At 49.0% G+C, this 18,351-nt stretch overlaps 2 protein-coding genes across 4 annotated transcripts in view; both read left to right on the top strand.

Moving 5' to 3' along the window:
• The window catches only part of LOC144104693 (uncharacterized), a 5,334-nt gene extending 4,028 nt beyond the window's left edge, over positions 1-1,306 (top strand). Inside the window, exon 2 of the mRNA XM_077637839.1 lies at positions 1-1,306. This exon is cut by the window's left edge and continues 64 nt beyond it. Coding sequence (XP_077493965.1) covers positions 1-1,106 — 1,106 coding nt within the window. The 3' untranslated portion in view covers positions 1,107-1,306.
• A 1,043-nt stretch (positions 1,307-2,349) lies between these two features.
• Positions 2,350-14,011, top strand: LOC144104689 (uncharacterized). Of its 3 annotated transcripts, none has more exons than XM_077637832.1 (2): positions 2,350-2,949; positions 11,111-14,011. In XM_077637832.1, the coding sequence occupies exons 1-2, from the start codon at positions 2,659-2,661 to the stop codon at positions 12,407-12,409; spliced, it is 1,590 nt and encodes a 529-aa protein (XP_077493958.1). In that variant the 5' UTR covers positions 2,350-2,658; the 3' UTR covers positions 12,410-14,011. The 3 variants fall into 3 exon arrangements, with proteins under 3 accessions (XP_077493958.1, XP_077493959.1, XP_077493957.1); XM_077637833.1 differs by lacking the exon at positions 11,111-14,011 and adding an exon at positions 6,054-7,778 and having other exon boundaries at positions 2,351-2,943; XM_077637831.1 differs by lacking the exon at positions 2,350-2,949 and adding an exon at positions 6,054-9,051 and having other exon boundaries at positions 11,105-14,011.
• Positions 14,012-18,351: the final 4,340 nt, after the last annotated feature.

The raw sequence follows: 18,351 nt of genomic DNA, 5'->3' as shown, positions 1-18,351 counted from the left end.
ACTTCCTGCGTGAATGTCGGCACCATTCCATTCGCTGCCCAAAGTGTTCGGCCAGAGTTCTCTGCACCGATGTGTGCGCGCACTTGGAGTCGGAGTGCTGCACTACAACTGCGACGCCTGCTGGATCGGAATGCCAAGGGGATTCAGGCCGCAAGGAGGAGGCTGCGCTGCTGACATCCTCCATGCAATCCTTAGAAGCGCAGGCCGGTGAACTGAAGGCGCTCATGGAGCGGGTGCTCGTCGCAACTGGCGCCAATGGCGACCGACTCAACGAAGTAGTTCACGGGGTGAACAGCTGCCAAGAAGCACTGAGGGAAGAACTCAGACTGGGCATTAGTAGCATGCAGGAGACAGTGAGGCAAGAAGTGGTACGAGTGAGAACAGAGCATCGTGAGTCTTTGAAGAAATGCTCGGACGAAATAGCCGCGCGAAGTGAAGAGACGAAAGGGCGTTTGATTGCAAGCAGCGAGGCTATGAACACCATCTGCAACAGCGTGAATGCACTGGAAAAGGTGCTCAGAGATGAGTTGGCAAAAGTGGCCACAGAAAAGCGGGACGAGCCTTCAAAGGTTGCAGGAGGCGCCGAGGGGGCCACGGAACAAGCGGGAGAAACCAGCACTGCAATGGGCCGCATGGACAAAGCGGTGCCTAAACAACCTCACCTACATGCATCGGCGTGCGAGTTTGTCGTCAAGGGTGTCCGGTCACTCAAAGAAAAAGTACGTAAGGAAGGTCGGGCTGATTATGAGAGCGAGTTTGTATACTTCCGAGGCTACTGCATGTCCCCCGGTGTCCGCTTCAGCCGCGGCGCGGATGGAAACATATGGCTGCTTGCATTCTGCCGCCTGCGCAAGGGTGACATGGACGATGTTGTTGAGTGGCCGTTCAGGCAGAGGGTGAAACTCAGTTTCATTCATCCAAAGGGAGGAAAAGAACGAGTGATCCTAGAAGGTTTTATTCCTCCCAATACATCTATTGAAAGGCCACAGGCTGGAAGTGAACAGGTCTTATATATTTCCTCGAGCAGCAAGTTGTTCAGTTCGCTCACCTTGGATGGCTTCGCGCAAGACGACCAACTTCGGATCAAATTCGAGATTGGGACGTGATTTTACCATGAATAGGAGAAGCAGGCGTGGCCGCTTCGAGTGTATTAAGCCCGTTACATGCAGTGGTTGTTGATTCAGTGGTGTTTTCAAGCCGTCAGAGCTGTTAAATGCTTCGCAGCCAGTTATTCCATGACCTCGATTCTCCGTGTATTTCTCATTTCGTCCTAATTTTTTTTTCAAAAATAAAATGTCTATTCGAACGGTTGTCTCATTCAATCGACATTACTTGATTCTAAAATAGCGTTCAATTGAAGGAGATAGATTTCTGTTTTAGCTGAGAATATTGCAAGTTTTTCCCGCTCCTCGGTTTATCCTTCGCTCGCGAGGAACTCATTGTGCAGTGTTCAAAGCGCAAGTTCAGCTGTCTCGGACATCACCTTTAATTCTGAGGGAACTGTGGATAACTGAACGATACTCTTATGAGCATATTCATGGCAATGGCTTAACGTTTAGGTGCAGCAAAACGTTGCTTTTCAAGTTTGCACTGTACTCGCTCCGCGCACTTAAGACTGCTGTTTAAAACCAATGGGCTGTGTTTTTCACAAAGAGGACAAAAACTGCAAGAGTCTCGAGGAGGCATTCGCAGATGTATTGATTGTTACGGTGCAATCTTACGATATTAACCAACTTACCGCTGAAAAAAAAAAAACCATTGTCTAGAATTTCTCGGTATAGTTGATCTCGTCTCTAACCATGGCTGAGTTTTATCCGGCTCTGCTAGCGAGACATTTTTTTTTAATATTCTCTCACGTATTTTCTTTCACTGTTTTTTTTCTTTATGGCACAACCACCTGAATACTAAAAATATGCCGATGATGCAAATGGCTCCGAATTCTGCCCACAAATTAATATGCAAATACTGGTCCTATATATAGGTGTAGGAGATAACAATAGTGGGGTTTCTTGTTGCCTGAGAATCGAGGCGGCCTCCGGATATAACAGTACAATCAAGTCGCGATTGCTGAGGCGCGGTTTATCTGTCAGCGTTGAATACCAAAGAAGCCAACGCAGGTTTGATTCCACGGTGTGTTTTGTTTAGGAGGAAGCGATACTTCATGACTGATAAGGTACAATACGAGGCCAAAGTCTCTGACAGAAGTTTAGACTTTCTGTTTCCATTGCAGCGTAAGAGTCCGCCTGTCTCACACCAGGAGGACACCGTCAGATGGCCTCAGCATGCAGCGCGGCACGTTTCGGAACTTATGGGGGGGGGGGGGGGGATCAGAGAACTATAGTTAATTAATCCCGACCGTACCTTATCTGCTTCTATGGAAAAAAAAATGTGCCACCAAAACTTAGTTTGCTTATCAGCCGTCCCGAACGAATGTCGTCGAATTCGTACAGCCTCCGGCCGACGCATCTCAGCGGATTTCATTCGCTGGAAGCGTGCACTTGATCAAGCGATGGAAAGACGGAAGATATCGGTGCGGCGATTGTAGCCTTGGCGACCACCAGAGCAAAGCGCAAAGCAGGATGCGATAAGAGCCCGCATTCAGGGGGCGTAAAGGTCATTTCTTGCAGCTCGTCAAGCAGCGAGCGGAGGCAGTGAGCGATGGCTCCTGGAAGCGTCGCATACACCCTGGTCGGATTCTCCGCAGACCTCGACTGGAGGCCCCTTCTCTTCGTGAAGCCCCTTCCACCGCACAGGGTCTGCGACGCCTGGGGTCTGGTGCGCAAGTGGACTGCCTTGCTTCCATGCAGGCACACACTGTGCGAGTCTTGCTACGAGCTGAGCATTCGTGACAGCACTCGCGTATGTCCGCTGGATGGTCACCGCTGCGAGGACGAGGACGTCTTCATGAAGGAGTTTCCTGCCGACGAGCTGCTCAGGAGAGAGGTAGGCGTGTGAGAGACAGGAACAGGGAAGTTTTTGTTTATAATTTGCTCGCGGCTTCATTGTCCAAGATACTTGAAACTGTTGACAGGCCGACAAAACATCTCGATCGGGGGGTGGCAAGGAAGGAAAAACAATTGTACTCTTAAATGGCGCTGCAACGGCGTTTGATAGAGGAATAAATGCAGCTAACGTGTCTGCGCGGTAATGACGAACAAACAAGTAAAATGCTGCTTTTTCCAGACAGCGTTTTCGAACCTAAGTTTATGAATGCAGACGGTTGATGAATGTGGCCACGTATCGCAGTATACTTGATCGAGCGTGAGCGCGCTGCTGTTTAAGGACACGTGTAGCAGGCTGGTTCAGGCAGGGCTCCTATTCCCCCAACATAAGAAGCAGATAAATAATTCCAAGCAATATAAAGGAAATCCACGCTGTTTCCGAACTGCTGTAAAAAAATTATTTTTACATGAAATAAAAACTTTCTGCCTTAGAATCGCTGCATGGAGAGATAATGTTTCTCTTAAGTTCGTCCAAAGGGAGAAAAGCGAACATGCTTCAAGTGACCGAAGACGTCATCGCAATAGATTGGTACATGCGGTGGGCGTTGTGTGTGTGTGTGTCCAAACAAGCTCTCAGCAAGTTTCGGAAGCTGTGCGTTTTGTTCATTCGTTTGCGATTTCGAGCGATCTCCGACCCGCCGCCGCGCTCTCATCTCTCTATACATCGCTTGGCAGTGATTACATCGTTATACATTTTATCCGTTCGTGCAAATTTTCGGTAATCCCACCACTACGATGTTTCTCTCTGCCTCTGAGGGTTTTGGGCCGGGCTTTATTCCAAGAAAAGCGGTAAACTACTCTGTGTAGCGGGTCGGGCGATGGCGTCGAGTCGTTTTCAAAATACAAAACAGCGGCTTTTCCGTTCCTGAGCAGAAGATGGTGCGGGTGGAAGGCGAGGTTGGCGGTGCTTAACCTAGGCGGCAGAAACGCTATGGAGGTGCTTTATGTCAACCGAACCGTGCTGAAATCCGCGGCGCTGTTTTCTCGAATGCATCTCATGCTTATCGTCGTCTCGACTAGGAAATACACTAAAATTTCCGCTCTTACACGTTGTTGTTGTTGATGTTGATGTTGTTGATGATGTTGGTGGTGTTGGTGTTGTTGTTGATGTTGTTGTTGATGATGTTGGTGGTGTTGGTGTTGATGATGTTGTTGGTGTTGGTGTTGTTGGTGTTGATGTTGTCGATGATGTTGATGATGTTGTCGATGATGTTCAAGATTTTGATGATGTTGATGTTGTTGTTGTTGTTACTGGTTATTTATTATTAAAACCATTACTGGAAGGGAAAGATTTTGCTGGCCAAGGCATCTGCCATCAAAACCTGAAGCACCTGAGCTGTAGCTAGGGGGGATAAAAGGACAGGGAGAGGGAAAGAAAGGGAGGCGCGATATTAACAAAGGATAGGGCAGCAAAATACACTATGTGTACAAATACAACAAAACCGCTTGCGTTTTTTCTCTCAGCATGGCATTGGCGTGTGACTGTGAATGTTGCCTGCAGTTTTCAGATGCCGACTTCAGCCTTCAGATGTATTTTCTCGAGATTTTCTTTAACGCTGGACAAACCCACGAATCACGTCAGATTTATTAGGTTCACTTTGCCTTTCCGTATTTGGCTAAACATTTGCTGTTTTTTAAACGTTGCTTGTTCGACGAGAATACGAGGCAAAAACAGGTACCAATATCTTCGCTTGCTGCACCAATCGCGAAATCCTGCTAAAGCTAGCTAGCGTAAACGTTGAAAGATTTCCGAGTTCGACTCCTTCGGGATGTGTCCTATCCCGACTGCATGTATGGCGTATAGTACACACTACACAATTTCTCACCCATAAGGGTGCAAAGCATGAAAGTTTAGAGGGCGCGCATCATTAATCCATGGCTTTTGCTTCAGGGTGAATCAATGTGGAGCACCCTTCCAACATGCATTCGTAGAGGTGTTACGGGAAGATAGTACCCTTTAATGAGGATGCAACCATTACATTCTCTAAAGTATCATTAAGTGCACCCTTCTTTAAGGGTGCTGATCTTGGCACCCTCTCTTTGCACCCAACAATTGGAAATGGGTGTTCGTCTGGGGACACCTCATTTACACCCTTAAGGGTGCGAATTTGTTTAGTGTGTTCGGGCGTTTGGAAGCGCGCTCGGGAGCACTTGCTAAGCAAATATGACAAATGTTGCGCAATACGCGAGGCTGGGGGGTGCCTGCAGGGCGTGGTCACGTGACCACCCGGACGAACTGGACGCGCAGCCCGCCAGCTGAAAAAAGAGCAACAGCGTAGGCGGTTAGTCTTACGGCAAATACGGTAACGCGTTGACGTTCCTAAGGTTACCGTGTTACCGTGCTACAGTATTAAGGCGAAAGCCTTTCTTGGCTCATGAGTGGCGTGGACGCAAGTTGCAGACGGAAGGTCTACACGGAACTTGTAGAAGTTGTAGGCGGAAGTTATAGGCGAAGTGGTCCGTACGAGCTGTGAGTCATCAGTTGTGTGATAAATAAGATGTAAAAATTCATTAAGGAACAGTTCTTAATTAAGCAACGTTTATGTAATGAAATGAACCAGATATTAAAATACAAAACTTAAAGTAAAGATAAAATAAAAGCAAATAAAAAACAATATTAAAAATGTGAAATAAACATAACAGAAGCAAAAAAATGAAAACAGAAATTGCAGAAAATGAAAAATGAAGGGGGACAGAGAGGAAAGGGAAAGGCTTTCGCATTTGCGCTCTTAAGCAGACGAGTGCAATCCTGTAATTTTTGTGGCGGTTACTGTGTTTACCGCAGTGGGTGCTAAAACTCGCTAATGTCAAATAAATGGCTATCGCTGCGAAAAGAAAAAAGTACTCAAGGAGAGGAGCGCACACAGCGATGGAGTGTATAGTATGAGCAGTTAAACATTCCGACATTAGAGATTAGTTACCGAGGCACGCTGTAGTGGACCCAGTTTCCTATACATACCAGGTAGGTAAATACCGAAAAGACCATCACGGCTTGGGCGGATCGAAGTTGTAAAAACAATTACAACAATTCAGTGTGTTTCACTTTTGCAGGTGCGCTGTTCGAATGAAGTAAGCGACTGTAGGACAGTGCTGCCTGCATCTCAGATCGGCCAGCACTTTCACCGGGAATGTCGCCACCATTCCATTCGCTGCCCCAGGTGTTCGGCCAGAGTTCTTTGCACCGATGTGTGTGCGCACTTGAAGTCGGAGTGCTGCACTAATACTGCGACGCCTGCTGGATCGGAATGCCAAGGGGATTCAGGCCGCAAGGAGGAGACGGCGCTGCTGACATCCTTCATGCAATCCTTAGAAGCGCAGGCCGGTGAACTGAAGGCGCTCATGGAGCGGGTGCTCGTCGCAACTGGCGACCGACTCAACGAAGTAGTTCACGGTGTGAACAGCTGCCAAGAAGCACTGAGGGAAGAACTCAGACTGGGCATTAGTAGCATGCAGGAGACAGTGAGGCAAGAAGGAGTACGAGTGAGAAGAGAGCATCGTGAGTCTTTGAAGAAATGCTCGGACGAAATAGCCGCGCGAAGTGAAGAGACGAAAGGGCGTTTGATTGCAAGCAGCGATGCTATGAACACCATCTGCAACAGTGTGAATGCACTGGAAAAGGTGCTCAGAGATGAGTTGGCAAAAGTGGCCACGGAAAAGCGGGACAGGCATTCAAAGGTTGCAGGAGGCGCCAAGGGGGCCACGCAACAAGCGGGAGCAAGTAGCAGTGCAACGGGCCGCATGGACAAAGCAGTGCCCAAACCACGTGACATCACCAAACTACAGACATCGGTGTGCGAGTTTGTCGTAAAAGGTGTCAAATCACTCGAAGAACAAGGGCGGAAGGAAGGTATGGCTGAATATGAGTGCGAGCGTGTATACCTCCGAGGCTACTGCATGTCCCCCGGTGTCTACTTCATGCACTACGGGGATGGAAACATATGGCTGCGTGCATTCTGCCGCCTGCGCAAGGGTGACATGGACGATGTTGTTGAGTGGCCGTTCAGGCAGAGGGTGAAACTCAGTTTCATTCATCCAAAGGGAGGAAAAGAACGAGTGATCTTAGACGGTCCTATTGCTCCCTACTCATCTATTCAAAGGCCACAGGCTGGAAGTGAACAGGGCTCATATATTTACTCGCACAGCAAGTTGCTCGGTTCGCTCACCTTGGATGACTTCGTAAAAGACGACCAACTTCGGATAAAGTTCGAGATTGGGACGTGATTCTACCATGAATAGGAGAAGCAGGCGTGGCCGCTTCGACTGCATAAAGCCCATTACATGCTGTGGTTGTTGATTCAGTGGCATTTTCAAGCCGTCAGAGCTGTTAAATGCTTCGCAGCCAGTTATTCCATGACCTCGATTCTCCGTGTACTTCTCATTTCGTCCTAAATATTTTTCAAAAATAACAAGTCTATTCGAACGGTTGTCTCATTCAATCTGCATTAATTGGTTCTAAAATAGCGTTCAATTGAAGGAGATAGATTTCTGTTTTAGCTGGGAATATTGCAAGTTTTTCCCGCTCCTCGGTTTATCCTTCGCTCGCGAGGACCTCATTGTGCAGTGTTCAAAGCGCAAGTTCAGCTGTCTCGGATATCCCATTTAATTCTGAGGGAACTGTGGATAACTGAACGATACTCTTATGAGCATATTCATGGCAATGGCTTAACGTTTAGGTGCAGCAAAACGTTGCTTTTCAAGTTTGCACTGTACTCGCTCCGCGCACTTAAGACTGCTGTTTAAAACCAATGGGCTGTTTTTCACAATAATGAGGACAAAAACTGCAAGAGTCTCGAGGAGGCATTCGCAGATGTATTGATTGTTACGGTGCAATCTTACGATATTAACACACTTACCGCTGAAAAAAAAAAACCATTGTCTAGAATTTCTCGGTATAGTTGATCTCGTCTCTAACCATGGCTGAGTTTTATCCGGCTCTGCTAGCGAGACATTTTTTTTAATATTCTCTCACGTATTTTCTTTCACTGTTTTTTTTTTCTTATGGCACGACCACCTGAATGCATAAAAATATGCCGCTGATGCAAGTGACTCAGAATTCTGCCCACAAATTAATATGCAAATACTGGTCCTATATATAGGTGTAGGAGATAACAATAGTGGGGTTTCTTGTTGCCTGAGAATCGAGGCGGCCTCCGGATATGACAGCACGATCAAGTCGCGATTGCTGAGGCGCTGTTTATCTGTCAGCGTTGAATACCAAAGAAACCGACGCAGGTTTGATTCCGCAGTGTGTTTTCTTTAGGAGGAAGTGATACTTCATGATTGATAAGGTACAATACGAGGTCAATGTCTCTGACAGAATTTTAGACTTTCTGTTTCCGCCTGTCTCACACCAGCATCACAACGTGATCAGATGGCGCCTGCATGCAGATCGTCACGCTTCGGAACTTATAGGGGGGGGGGGGGGGGGGGGGGGATCACAGAACTATTGTTAATTAACCCCGACCGTACCCTATCTGCTTCTACGAAAGGAAAATGTGCCACCAAAACTTAGTTTGCTTATCAGCCGCCCCGAAAGAAAGTCGTCGACTTCGTACAGCCTCCGGCCGACGCAGCTCAGCGGATTTCATTCGCTGGAAGCGTGCACATGCTCAAGCGATTGAAAGACGGAAGATATCGGTGCGGCGATTGTAGCCTTGGTGACCACCAGAGCAAAGTGCAAAGCAGGAGCGATAAGAGCCCGCATTCAGGGGGCGTAAAGGTCATTTCGTGCAGCTCGTCAAGGAGCGAGCGGAGGCAGTGAGCGATGGCTCCTGGAAGCGTCGCATACACCCTGGTCGGATTCTCCGCAGAACTCGACTGGAGGCCCCTTCTCTTCGTGAAGCCCCTTCCACCGCACAGGGTCTGCGACGCCTGTGGTCTGGTGCGCAAGTGGACTGCCTTGCTTCCGTGCAGGCACACACTGTGCGAGTCTTGCTACGAGCTGAGCACTCGTGACAGCACTCGCGTATGTCCGCTGGATGGTCAACAGTGCGAGGAAGAAGATGTCGACCTGAGGGAGTTTCCTGCTGCCGAGGTTCTTAAGAGAGAGGTAAGTGTCGGGGACAAGGAGGTAGCTCCATTTTGATGTCTAATTCATTAGAAAGTTCGTTCTCTAAAAATATCGCCCCCACCCCGAGGCTCCCGCCAATAACCAATTGCGGCCGCGATCACCTATGAACCGAACCGTAGTAAAATACGCTGCGCTGTTTGCTCGAATGCATTTCATGCTTAACCTCATCTCGACGAGGGAATAGGCTGAAATTTTTGTTCTCCTAAATTTCTCGTTGCGTGCAGTTTTCAGGAAGATTGAGCCAGTCGTTCATTTTAATCTCGCTTCAGACCTATTTTTCTAACGCTGGGCAAATCAGAAAAAGCTGTCATATTTTATATACTCATTTTGCACTTTCCGTATTTGGCGAAAAAAAGCCTTTTTTTACCCTTACTATTTCAGCGAGAATGAGAAGCGAAAACAAAGAAAAAAAAACTCTCCTCTAGCTTGCTGCACAAATTGCGGAATACAGCGAGAGCTAGAGTAAGCATTGAGAGTTTTCAAACTTAGCCATCTTTCCGCACACTAATTCGCTCTTGGCGGCCTCGTTATAGATAGCACTTGAGGAGCAATAACGACTAGAGTAGTACGGAAGGAAAAAGACACGTCTAGAACACGTGCTGGGCGTGTTTTGGGCCGAACACGCCATGTCTAGTGATAACATTTCCTTAACAAATGTTAGGATGTAAGGATGGGAAGTTAAACTCACAGGATCTCATCGTTATTTTTATCCTTCCTGGTTTTTGAGATCTGAGGAAGACACAGTTCGGTCGTTCTATGGACAAGTGTTTCGCCCTCTGTGGGATGCGTGCGGCTCGGTGTGTGTGTGTGTGGGGTGTGGTCACGTGACCGATAGAACGGACGGACACGCAGCCCGGCAGTGCATGGAAAATGGAAACAGAGAGATTTAGCATACCTGAGACATGCTATCGACTTATATCGGATTACCGGACGCCAACTGCGCACTAGCATGAGTGTGGCCAGCTTGGGTCACTGAGTGTGTGCAGCCAGCGTCCGGCAAGCAGCTACGCATCTGCGATTAGTGAGAAAAAGTGAAGAGAAAAGCGGCTTTTCCTTGTTATAGAACTCACTTCCAGCCAATGGCGTCGGCCAATTCTCATCAACCTTCTACCATGAGCCGCTGGACAATGCAGAGAGTGGCGTAAGCATGCAATGCGGTAACAATCCCCTACAACGCGGGGATAAACTCTCCTCTTTCATCTGCCACTCCCTGCACTTCTCACGATCAGGTTCTTGAGAATCGGCCTACGCCATTGGCTTAAAGGGGGATCCTTTGAAGGCGAAAAACCGGCTTTTTCTTTAATTGTATCCCAATATAGTACGTCTCCACAACACCAAATCTCTGTAGTTTTAGCCTATAGCTGTAAGAGAATATACAGCGACACGTTGCCGTGCTACTTGCTACCGTAACCAGTATTGCTTAGCCATATTTGGCCGTACGATAGCAGGTGCCCTGTATACAGTACGGCGGCGCTAAAGCCGCTGATGTCCAATCAGTGGCTCTTCTTGCAAAAAGAAAGAAAAGAATCTCAGTGGTTATGGCGCTGGGCTGCTGACTCGAAATACGCGGGATCGATCCCAGCCGCGGCGGCCGAATTTCGATGGAGGCGAAATTCTAGGGGCCCGTGTAGTGTGCGATGCCAGAACGCCAGGTGGTCGAAATTATCCGGAACCCTTCACTATGGCGTCCCTCATAGCCTGAGTCGCTTTGGGAGGCTAAACCCCTATAAACCAAACGAAACCAATGGTTCTACTGTAGAGGCCCGCACCAAATTAAGCAGTGTTTGGTGTGTGAAGTTAAATAAGCCGACGTTTCAGATTAGTTACCGAGGCACGCTGTAGTGGACCGAGTTTCCGATAAATAGCAAGTGTATAAATAGCGACATGGGAGAGGCCTTTGCCTTGCAGTGGGTGTAGTCAGGCTGATGATGATGAGGATGAATTAAATAACGAACAGACGAGCGCAGCTTCTTAGGATCCTGCAGAAGTTTTCAGAACTATTACAAAAATGCACCGTGTTTTACTTTTGCAGGTGAAGTGTTGGAATGAAGGAAGCGACTGTAGGGCAGTGCTGCCTGCCACGCAAATCAACCAGCACTTCCGTCGTGAATGCCGGCACCATTCCATTCGCTGCCCAAAGTGTTCGGGCAGAGTTCTTTGCACTGAAGTGTGTGCGCACTTGGAGTCGGAGTGCTGCACTACAACTGCGACGCCTGCTGGATCGGAAGGCCAAGGGGATTCAGACCGCAAAGAGGAGACGGCGCTGCTGTCATCCTTCATGCAATCCTTAGAAGCGCAGGCCGGTGAACTGAAGGTGCTCATGGAGCGGGTGCTCGTCGCAACTGGCGCCAATGGCGACCGACTCAACGAAGTTGTTCACGGGGTGAACAGCTGCCAGGAAACACTGAGAGAAGAAGTCAGACTGGGCATTAATACTGTGAAGGACACGGTGAGGCAAGAAGTGGTACAAGCCAGAACAGAGCATCGGGACTCCGTGAAAAAATGCTCGGACGAAATAGCCGTGCTGTTCACCTGCCAAGAAACATTGAGAGAAGAACTCAGACGGGGCATTAGTAGCGTGAAGGACACAGTGAGGCAAGAAGGGGTACAAGTAAGAACAGAGCATCGTGAGTCTCTGAAAAAAAGCTCGGATGAAATAGCCGCGCGATGTGAAGAGACGAAAGGGCGTTTGATTGCAAGCAGTGAGGCTATGAACACCATTGCCAACCGCATGAATTCAGTGGAAAAGCGACTGAAAGGCGAGCTGGCAAAAAAGGCCAGAGGAAAGCGTGTCTGTGGCACACAGGTTGCAGGAGGCGCCGAGGGGGCCACGGAACAAGCGGGAGGAAGCAGCAGCGCAATGGGCCGCATGGACAAAGTAGTGCCCAAGCCACCTGACCGACAGGAATCGGTGAGCGAGTTGGTCGTAAAAGGTGTGAGATCACTCGAAGAAAAAGTACAGAATCGAGGTTACGTTGATTACGAGAGCGAGCGTGTATACCTCCGAGGCTACTGGATGTCCACCGGTGTCCGCTTCGTCCTCAACGGGGATGGAAGTACATCGCTGCGTGCACTCTTCCGCCTGTACGAGGACTTCTTGGACGACGTTGTTCAGTGGCCGTTCGACCAAAGAGTGATAATGCGCGTCGTACATCCAAATGGAGGAGAAAAGCGAGTGATCGTAAACGAGATTAGCCGTTATTCTCTAAGCCGGCAGGCTGCATGGGTGCACGAAAATGTTTCTTTGCAGCTCGTGTCCCTCGCTTCGCTCATTGACTCAGGCTACGTGCAAGACGACCAACTTCGGATAAAGTTGGAGGTTGAGATGGAATTTTAGCTTGAATGTGAGATGCAGACATGACAGCTTCGTCTGTATTAAGCCCATTGCATGCAATGTTTGTTCAATCAGAGTTGCTGTCAAGCCGCCACATCTGTTGAATGCTCCGCGCCCAGTTTTCATATATGGCCTTGATCCTGTGCGCATTTCAGCTTTCCTCCTAAATTACTTAAAAGATACAATGTATTTGGAACTTTGTCTATTCAATCCGGGTATCTAAAATCTAAAATTGGTATTTAATTGAATCTGATAAGTTTTTATTCTAGCTGAGAGTGTTGCAAATTTTTCACATTCTCGAGCCAATCCTTCGCTCGCGGATACTGCCATACTCCGTGAAATTCGGCAGGTATTTCCAAAGGCACAAGGCCACATTGTTCACTCTTTTCATAGCGCTTCTATCACGGAAGCTCCCGTAGTAATCCCTGTCTTATTTGATGCTGTCTTCTTTGTTTGCTTTTTCGAAGAACATTTTGAGGGTATGGATAACATCCTCCTGCCTTCGCCTGCAAGAATGCAGTGCAGACTATGACTTGCTGGCCATGAACTGTGTGCCACTAAATCCTTGGACGTTTCACGATAATCGAGCTATGCTGCGACGTCGGTCCCTGTCCAGGTGCGATGGGCTCCCACAGAAGCCCATATGTTTGATACAGAGCACCTCCTCGCATTTTTTTTTTTCAGTTCGGAAGCACTCTTCTGAAGGGTAAACCTCAAGGAAGATATTGGGATGTTTGTATACAGGCTGTCTTTGTGCCTCTGCGCCAATCACTACTCTGCGCCAATCACTGCGCACATCACTACTACGTCATAATACGACGCACCGAAGCAACGGTTCACTACAAAAAGGGCACTGAAGGACACAGGTCTCGGAATGGTTGCCACACTGATTCAGACACTGCTTCGGCATGCAGTTCCTTGAGATGAACAGTCATTCTGCTGAAGAGAGCTTTCAAGAAGCAACAGATTCGCAACGCCTGTTCATCATGCGCGTTTTCCAGAGGCTTTGTCGTCCAATCAGAGAGCATGTCCAAGAGCTCCGCAGCCGATCACGCCTTTGTTAAACTGCAATACACAATCGCGGTATGCATTGCACATTGTCTTCATCGTGCTCTAATACGGCTATTCGCGGTTTGAACTATGTGGCGGTTGTGGCACAGTTGCGCGCTGCATGCGTTGGCGTGGAAAACGCTGTGACAGAAGCACGGCACTAAAGCCGAGCATTGGCGTTGAGAACATTGCTGCATAAACGTGGCTGATGAACACGCAGCTGGCGTATGTTATAGGTGAATTGCGCTGTCAGATACGTGCTGTCAATCGCGCTGTCAGATACGTGGCGTTGGTGCCCACATGCAAAGAACTGCCTTCGCGCAATATTCTGCGCCTAGCAATGCTGAACCTCCAGAAATTTGTTTATCCTCAAAGTGCAGCTTGATAATATTGACGAACTTGCCTGCTACCCACGTGGTCATGCATATTGAGAGTACGTGATAATTACACAATATCTTTTCAGGCAATTGTTGTCCCAGCATGCGCTTTGTCTACAAGTGCGTCCTCTGACGGACTGTAGTAATGGAAGAATAAAAATTTGATAGCGTAAATAAATTGTACTTGGATAAAGTGTTCACAAAGATGGTTATATGGTTTGTTATAACCAAATTAAACGTGGTAGCTGTGGCTAAAATGGCGTCATCGATAACTATACCGCGTCCCCATAATGACAAAATAGAATTTAATCCAAAGGAAATTTTGCTTGAAGCATGAGTGACCAATATTTGGCTCCATTTCAGGGATCGAAATTTTTAGGCGTTTTGAAACGAAAGCTGCACTACGGGACGTCAAGTTTCAATCGAAAACCATGCCGTTTTGACCTTCAGCTGAGTTAGAGGTCGAGCCACAGTAGAGCCATGATGCATAGCCGGTGATACATCAAGGTGGTTCATAGGCTGTGAGATGAGACCAAAATTAATGTTGACACACCCCAACCTCAAGGTCATGTCAAGGTCAAAGTTTGAAATTGGGGTGGTCACTGGGGTGACGTCATAAGTAAGGGAATAATTGACTTCATCGTGTGACTTCGCACTGAACCTCAAGGTCAAGTCAAAGTTGGACATTGGGGAGGTCACTGGAGTGATGTCATAAGTGGCATCATGGTGTGACGTCACGAGTCGGCCGCTTGTGGCGCGCGGCCGCCCTGTCTTGGCGGCAGTTGGCAATGGATGAGGAGGCGGACCACCCCGCCGCAGTTAACAAAGGCGAAACCATCCGCTTAATCGTTGCTTAACCACATGCAACACATTAGCGTAGCCATGCTGTGAAGCATTCGCTTGTACACCAGGTTTAAGCGAAGTTAAACCATGGCAATTTTTTTCGTGTAGGCGTCTATCATGCGCAATGCCCTCTGGGACTTATGTAAAACAATCCTGGTAGGCGTCGCTCCCGGCGCCACTGCCAGGGCAAAACTGCGGCAGACCACAAGAAGCGTAGCGTCGAAGGCACGCATATATATACGCGCATTTAAAAGGCAACTGCACGAGAGCGATCAATTTTCTGAGGCGATGAGGTAACGCGACAGCAAAACCTGTGAAGAAATTTAACACTCCGGCGAGGCAAGGGAGCACGAGATATGCCTGCTGAGTAATCTTTTCTACGAAGCTTTCTTTACAATAGCCGGGTGGGTGTGCCTTCGGGCGATAGTTAAGTGCAGTACTGGCTTCTTCGATCAAGAGCAGGTAGGCGTCACTCGACTATGGAAACATCTTCCTGGCCGAAGTTGCAAGCGCTGCACATAATGCGTTTAGTTCGAGACTGAAAGATTCAGGCGAACCTGACAGCATTTTTCTGCTTGACGCCAAAGCGCGCGTTAGCGTCTGATCATTATCCTGACTCCGGCAGTTCATCGCGTCTTTAGTCTCATAAGTTTGGGCAAGAAAAAAACCTGCAGCTCGCAGTCCGTCGTTTTCGCCCGAAATTCCTGGCGAAATGGCGGGCGATGAGGCTTTGCGCATGCGCACGACGCCATGGTGTACATTGGGAAACCCATTCCACAGCACAGCTTGTGCGGTGCATGCGGACTGGAGTGCGCAGGAGAACCACGTTGCTTCCCTGTGCGATACACACACTGCTGAAGTTCTGCTTCGAGCTGTACGGCCAGGACGACGGCGCCCGCGTCTGTACGCTCGACATCCACCGCTGCGAGGACGTTGACTTCGTTGCGAGAAACTGCCTTGCTGAAGACCAGCTGAAGAGTGAGGTAAGTGGGTTGGTTGCTGAAGGCTCGGTGGACTCCTATGCTGAAGACCTGCTGAGGAGAGGGGTAAGTGGGTTGGTTGCTGAAGGCTCGGTGGACTCCTATGCTGAAGACCAGCTGAAGAGTGAGGTAAGTGGGTTGGTTGCTGAAGGCTCGGTGGACTCCTATGCTGAAGACCTGCTGAGGAGAGGGGTAAGTGGGTTGGTTGCTGAAGGCTCGGTGGACTCCTATGCTGAAGACCAGCTAAAGAGTGAGGTAAGTGGGTTGGTTGCTGAAGGCTCGGTGGACTCCTATGCTGAAGACCTGCTGAGGAGAGGGGTAAGTGGGTTGGTTGCTGAAGGCTCGGTGGACTCCTATGCTGAAGACCAGCTGAAGAGTGAGGTAAGTGGGTTGGTTGCTGAAGGCTCGGTGGACTCCTATGCTGAAGACCAGCTGAAGAGTGAGGTAAGTGGGTTGGTTGCTGAAGGCTCGGTGGACTCCTATGCTGAAGACCTGCTGAGGAGAGGGGTAAGTGGGTTGGTTGCTGAAGGCTCGGTGGACTCCTATGCTGAAGACCAGCTGAAGAGTGAGGTAAGTGGGTTGGTTGCTGAAGGCTCGGTGGACTCCTATGCTGAAGACCTGCTGAGGAGAGGGGTAAGTGGGTTGGTTGCTGAAGGCTCGGTGGACTCCTATGCTGAAGACCAGCTGAAGAGTGAGGTAAGTGGGTTGGTTGCTGAAGGCTCGGTGGACTCCTATGCTGAAGACCAGCTGAAGAGTGAGGTAAGTGGGTTGGTTGCTGAAGGCTCGGTGGACTCCTATGCTGAAGACCTGCTGAGGAGAGGGGTAAGTGGGTTGGTTGCTGAAGGCTCGGTGGACTCCTATGCTGAAGACCAGCTGAAGAGTGAGGTAAGTGGGTTGGTTGCTGAAGGCTCGGTGGACTCCTATGCCGAAGACCTGCTGAAGAGTGAGGTAAGTGGGTTGCTGAAGGCTCGGTTGTCTTTTTTGGTATACAATTCAGTTTAAGCTTCGTTGTTTGTCTAGGAATTCTCGAAATGCGTATACAGAGTCGCCGCGGTGGCTCAGCGGTCATGGCGCTCGGCTGCTGACCCGATAGACGATGGTTCGATCCCGGCCGAGGTTGTCCGCTTTTGATGCAGGCGAAATTCTAGAGACCCGTGTACTGTGCGATGTCAGTGCGATGTGATTTTAAAGAACCACAGGTAGCCGAAATTTCCAGAGCCCTTCATTGCGCCTTCCCTCATAGCCTGAGTTGCTTAGGGACGTTGAACCCACATAAACCTTAAACCGCAAACCTTCAAAATGCGTACAGCTCTGTATAACTGACGTTTTTTATTCTTTTTATGACGTCCAGTGAACAAGACATAATTGTACAGTCAAGCAGGGCTGCAACTCTATATGCTGGATACAGTCCGCCAATGCTTTAACAGAAATTGGGCGACCATCGACCCGCCCTCTTGTCAGCGCCTTATAACGGCACGTAGCCACGACGCATATGAGAAAAGGCGCATGTGCAACACATTCTATTTACTCCCTTTTATTACAAATGTAGTTCCTCTCAATTCATTCACCGCTCCGCTTAGTGGTTAATTATCACTGCTTGCAGGACCAAATAAAGTATTCCATCCATCCGCGCCGTGATATGACGCTGTCAACCGAGCGGTTACATGGCCGCCCGATACCGGCAAATTCGCCGGCTGTACATGTTTGTGCTAGGACATATACGACAATCGGGGGAAAAATTGGAGCTGCAAAACACATTCTCTTCTGAAAGCGATGTGGTCACGGTGCAGACGTATTCCCAAGTTTGACGTGCTAAACTAGGCACCATTGGAAATCGAGCTGAGAAGCTGCTCTTGCCTTATGTTCGGCTGAGCTGACTGCGTTCGTGCGAATGTTAATGAAGTAGTTATGTTTTTTTCTGTGGATGAGAGGTATGCGTGGTAGCGTCCGGTTTGGGTTATGGGGGTTTAACGTCCCAAAGCGACTCAGGCTATGAGGGACGCCGTAGTGATGGGCTCTGGAGATTTCGACCACCTGGGGTTCTTTAACGTGCACTGACATCGCACAGTACACGTGCCTCTTGAATTTCGCCTGCATCGAAATTCGAGCGCCGTGATCGAACCCGCGTACTTCGGGTCAGCAGCCGAGCGCCATAACCACTGAGCTACCGTAGCGGCTGCATGGCAGCGTCTGTCACCACACAAGTCAACTTTGTGCAGCCATCGCAAGTGTGATGCAAGTCACATGGCTGCTTGCGGTAGCTCCGGCACCTACTGAGGCGGGTCTTGTGATATCAAGAAAGGCGGCGTGCAGAAACGCTCGATCCGGACGCGCAGATCAGATACCGACTCCGAGAAAATTTTCCGCTCATGTTCGATTCACTGATACACTCGCGCAATCCAGCAGTTCAGTCCGTCCAAATGGGTACCTTCACACACGTAGCGTATGCCGAGTTTGCAAACAGCGGCCCCATTTTGCACCTCACTTCCTCACATAAGCCGTTAGTTACTTCTGGATGTCCAGACAACGAACACAAAAACAATCATGGCCTGGAACATAGCCTCCTATATTTTCCATGCCTGGTCATCGGCGCCGGTATCAAAGTATGCCGTCCGTCGCACTTTTCGTCAAGCCTGCGAGCGCCGCTTCTCGGCGGTTGGCAGAAGTACGCGTCGGCGATGAATGAGGCGTTGGC

Source organism: Amblyomma americanum, chromosome 9 (genome assembly GCF_052857255.1).
Source record: "Amblyomma americanum isolate KBUSLIRL-KWMA chromosome 9, ASM5285725v1, whole genome shotgun sequence".
NCBI lineage: Eukaryota > Metazoa > Arthropoda > Arachnida > Ixodida > Ixodidae > Amblyomma > Amblyomma americanum.
This window is presented reverse-complemented; position numbering and strand designations above follow the sequence as displayed.

Excerpts from the sequence above, each read along its gene's own strand:
- LOC144104689 (XM_077637832.1), top strand. The coding sequence starts at position 2,659 with ATGGCTCCTGGAAGCGTCGCATACACCCTGGTCGGATTCTCCGCAGAC. Across the intron at positions 2,950-11,110 it reads TGCTCAGGAGAGAGGTAGGC|TGTTGGAATGAAGGAAGCGA; the intron begins GTGTGAGAGACA and ends TTGCAGGTGAAG.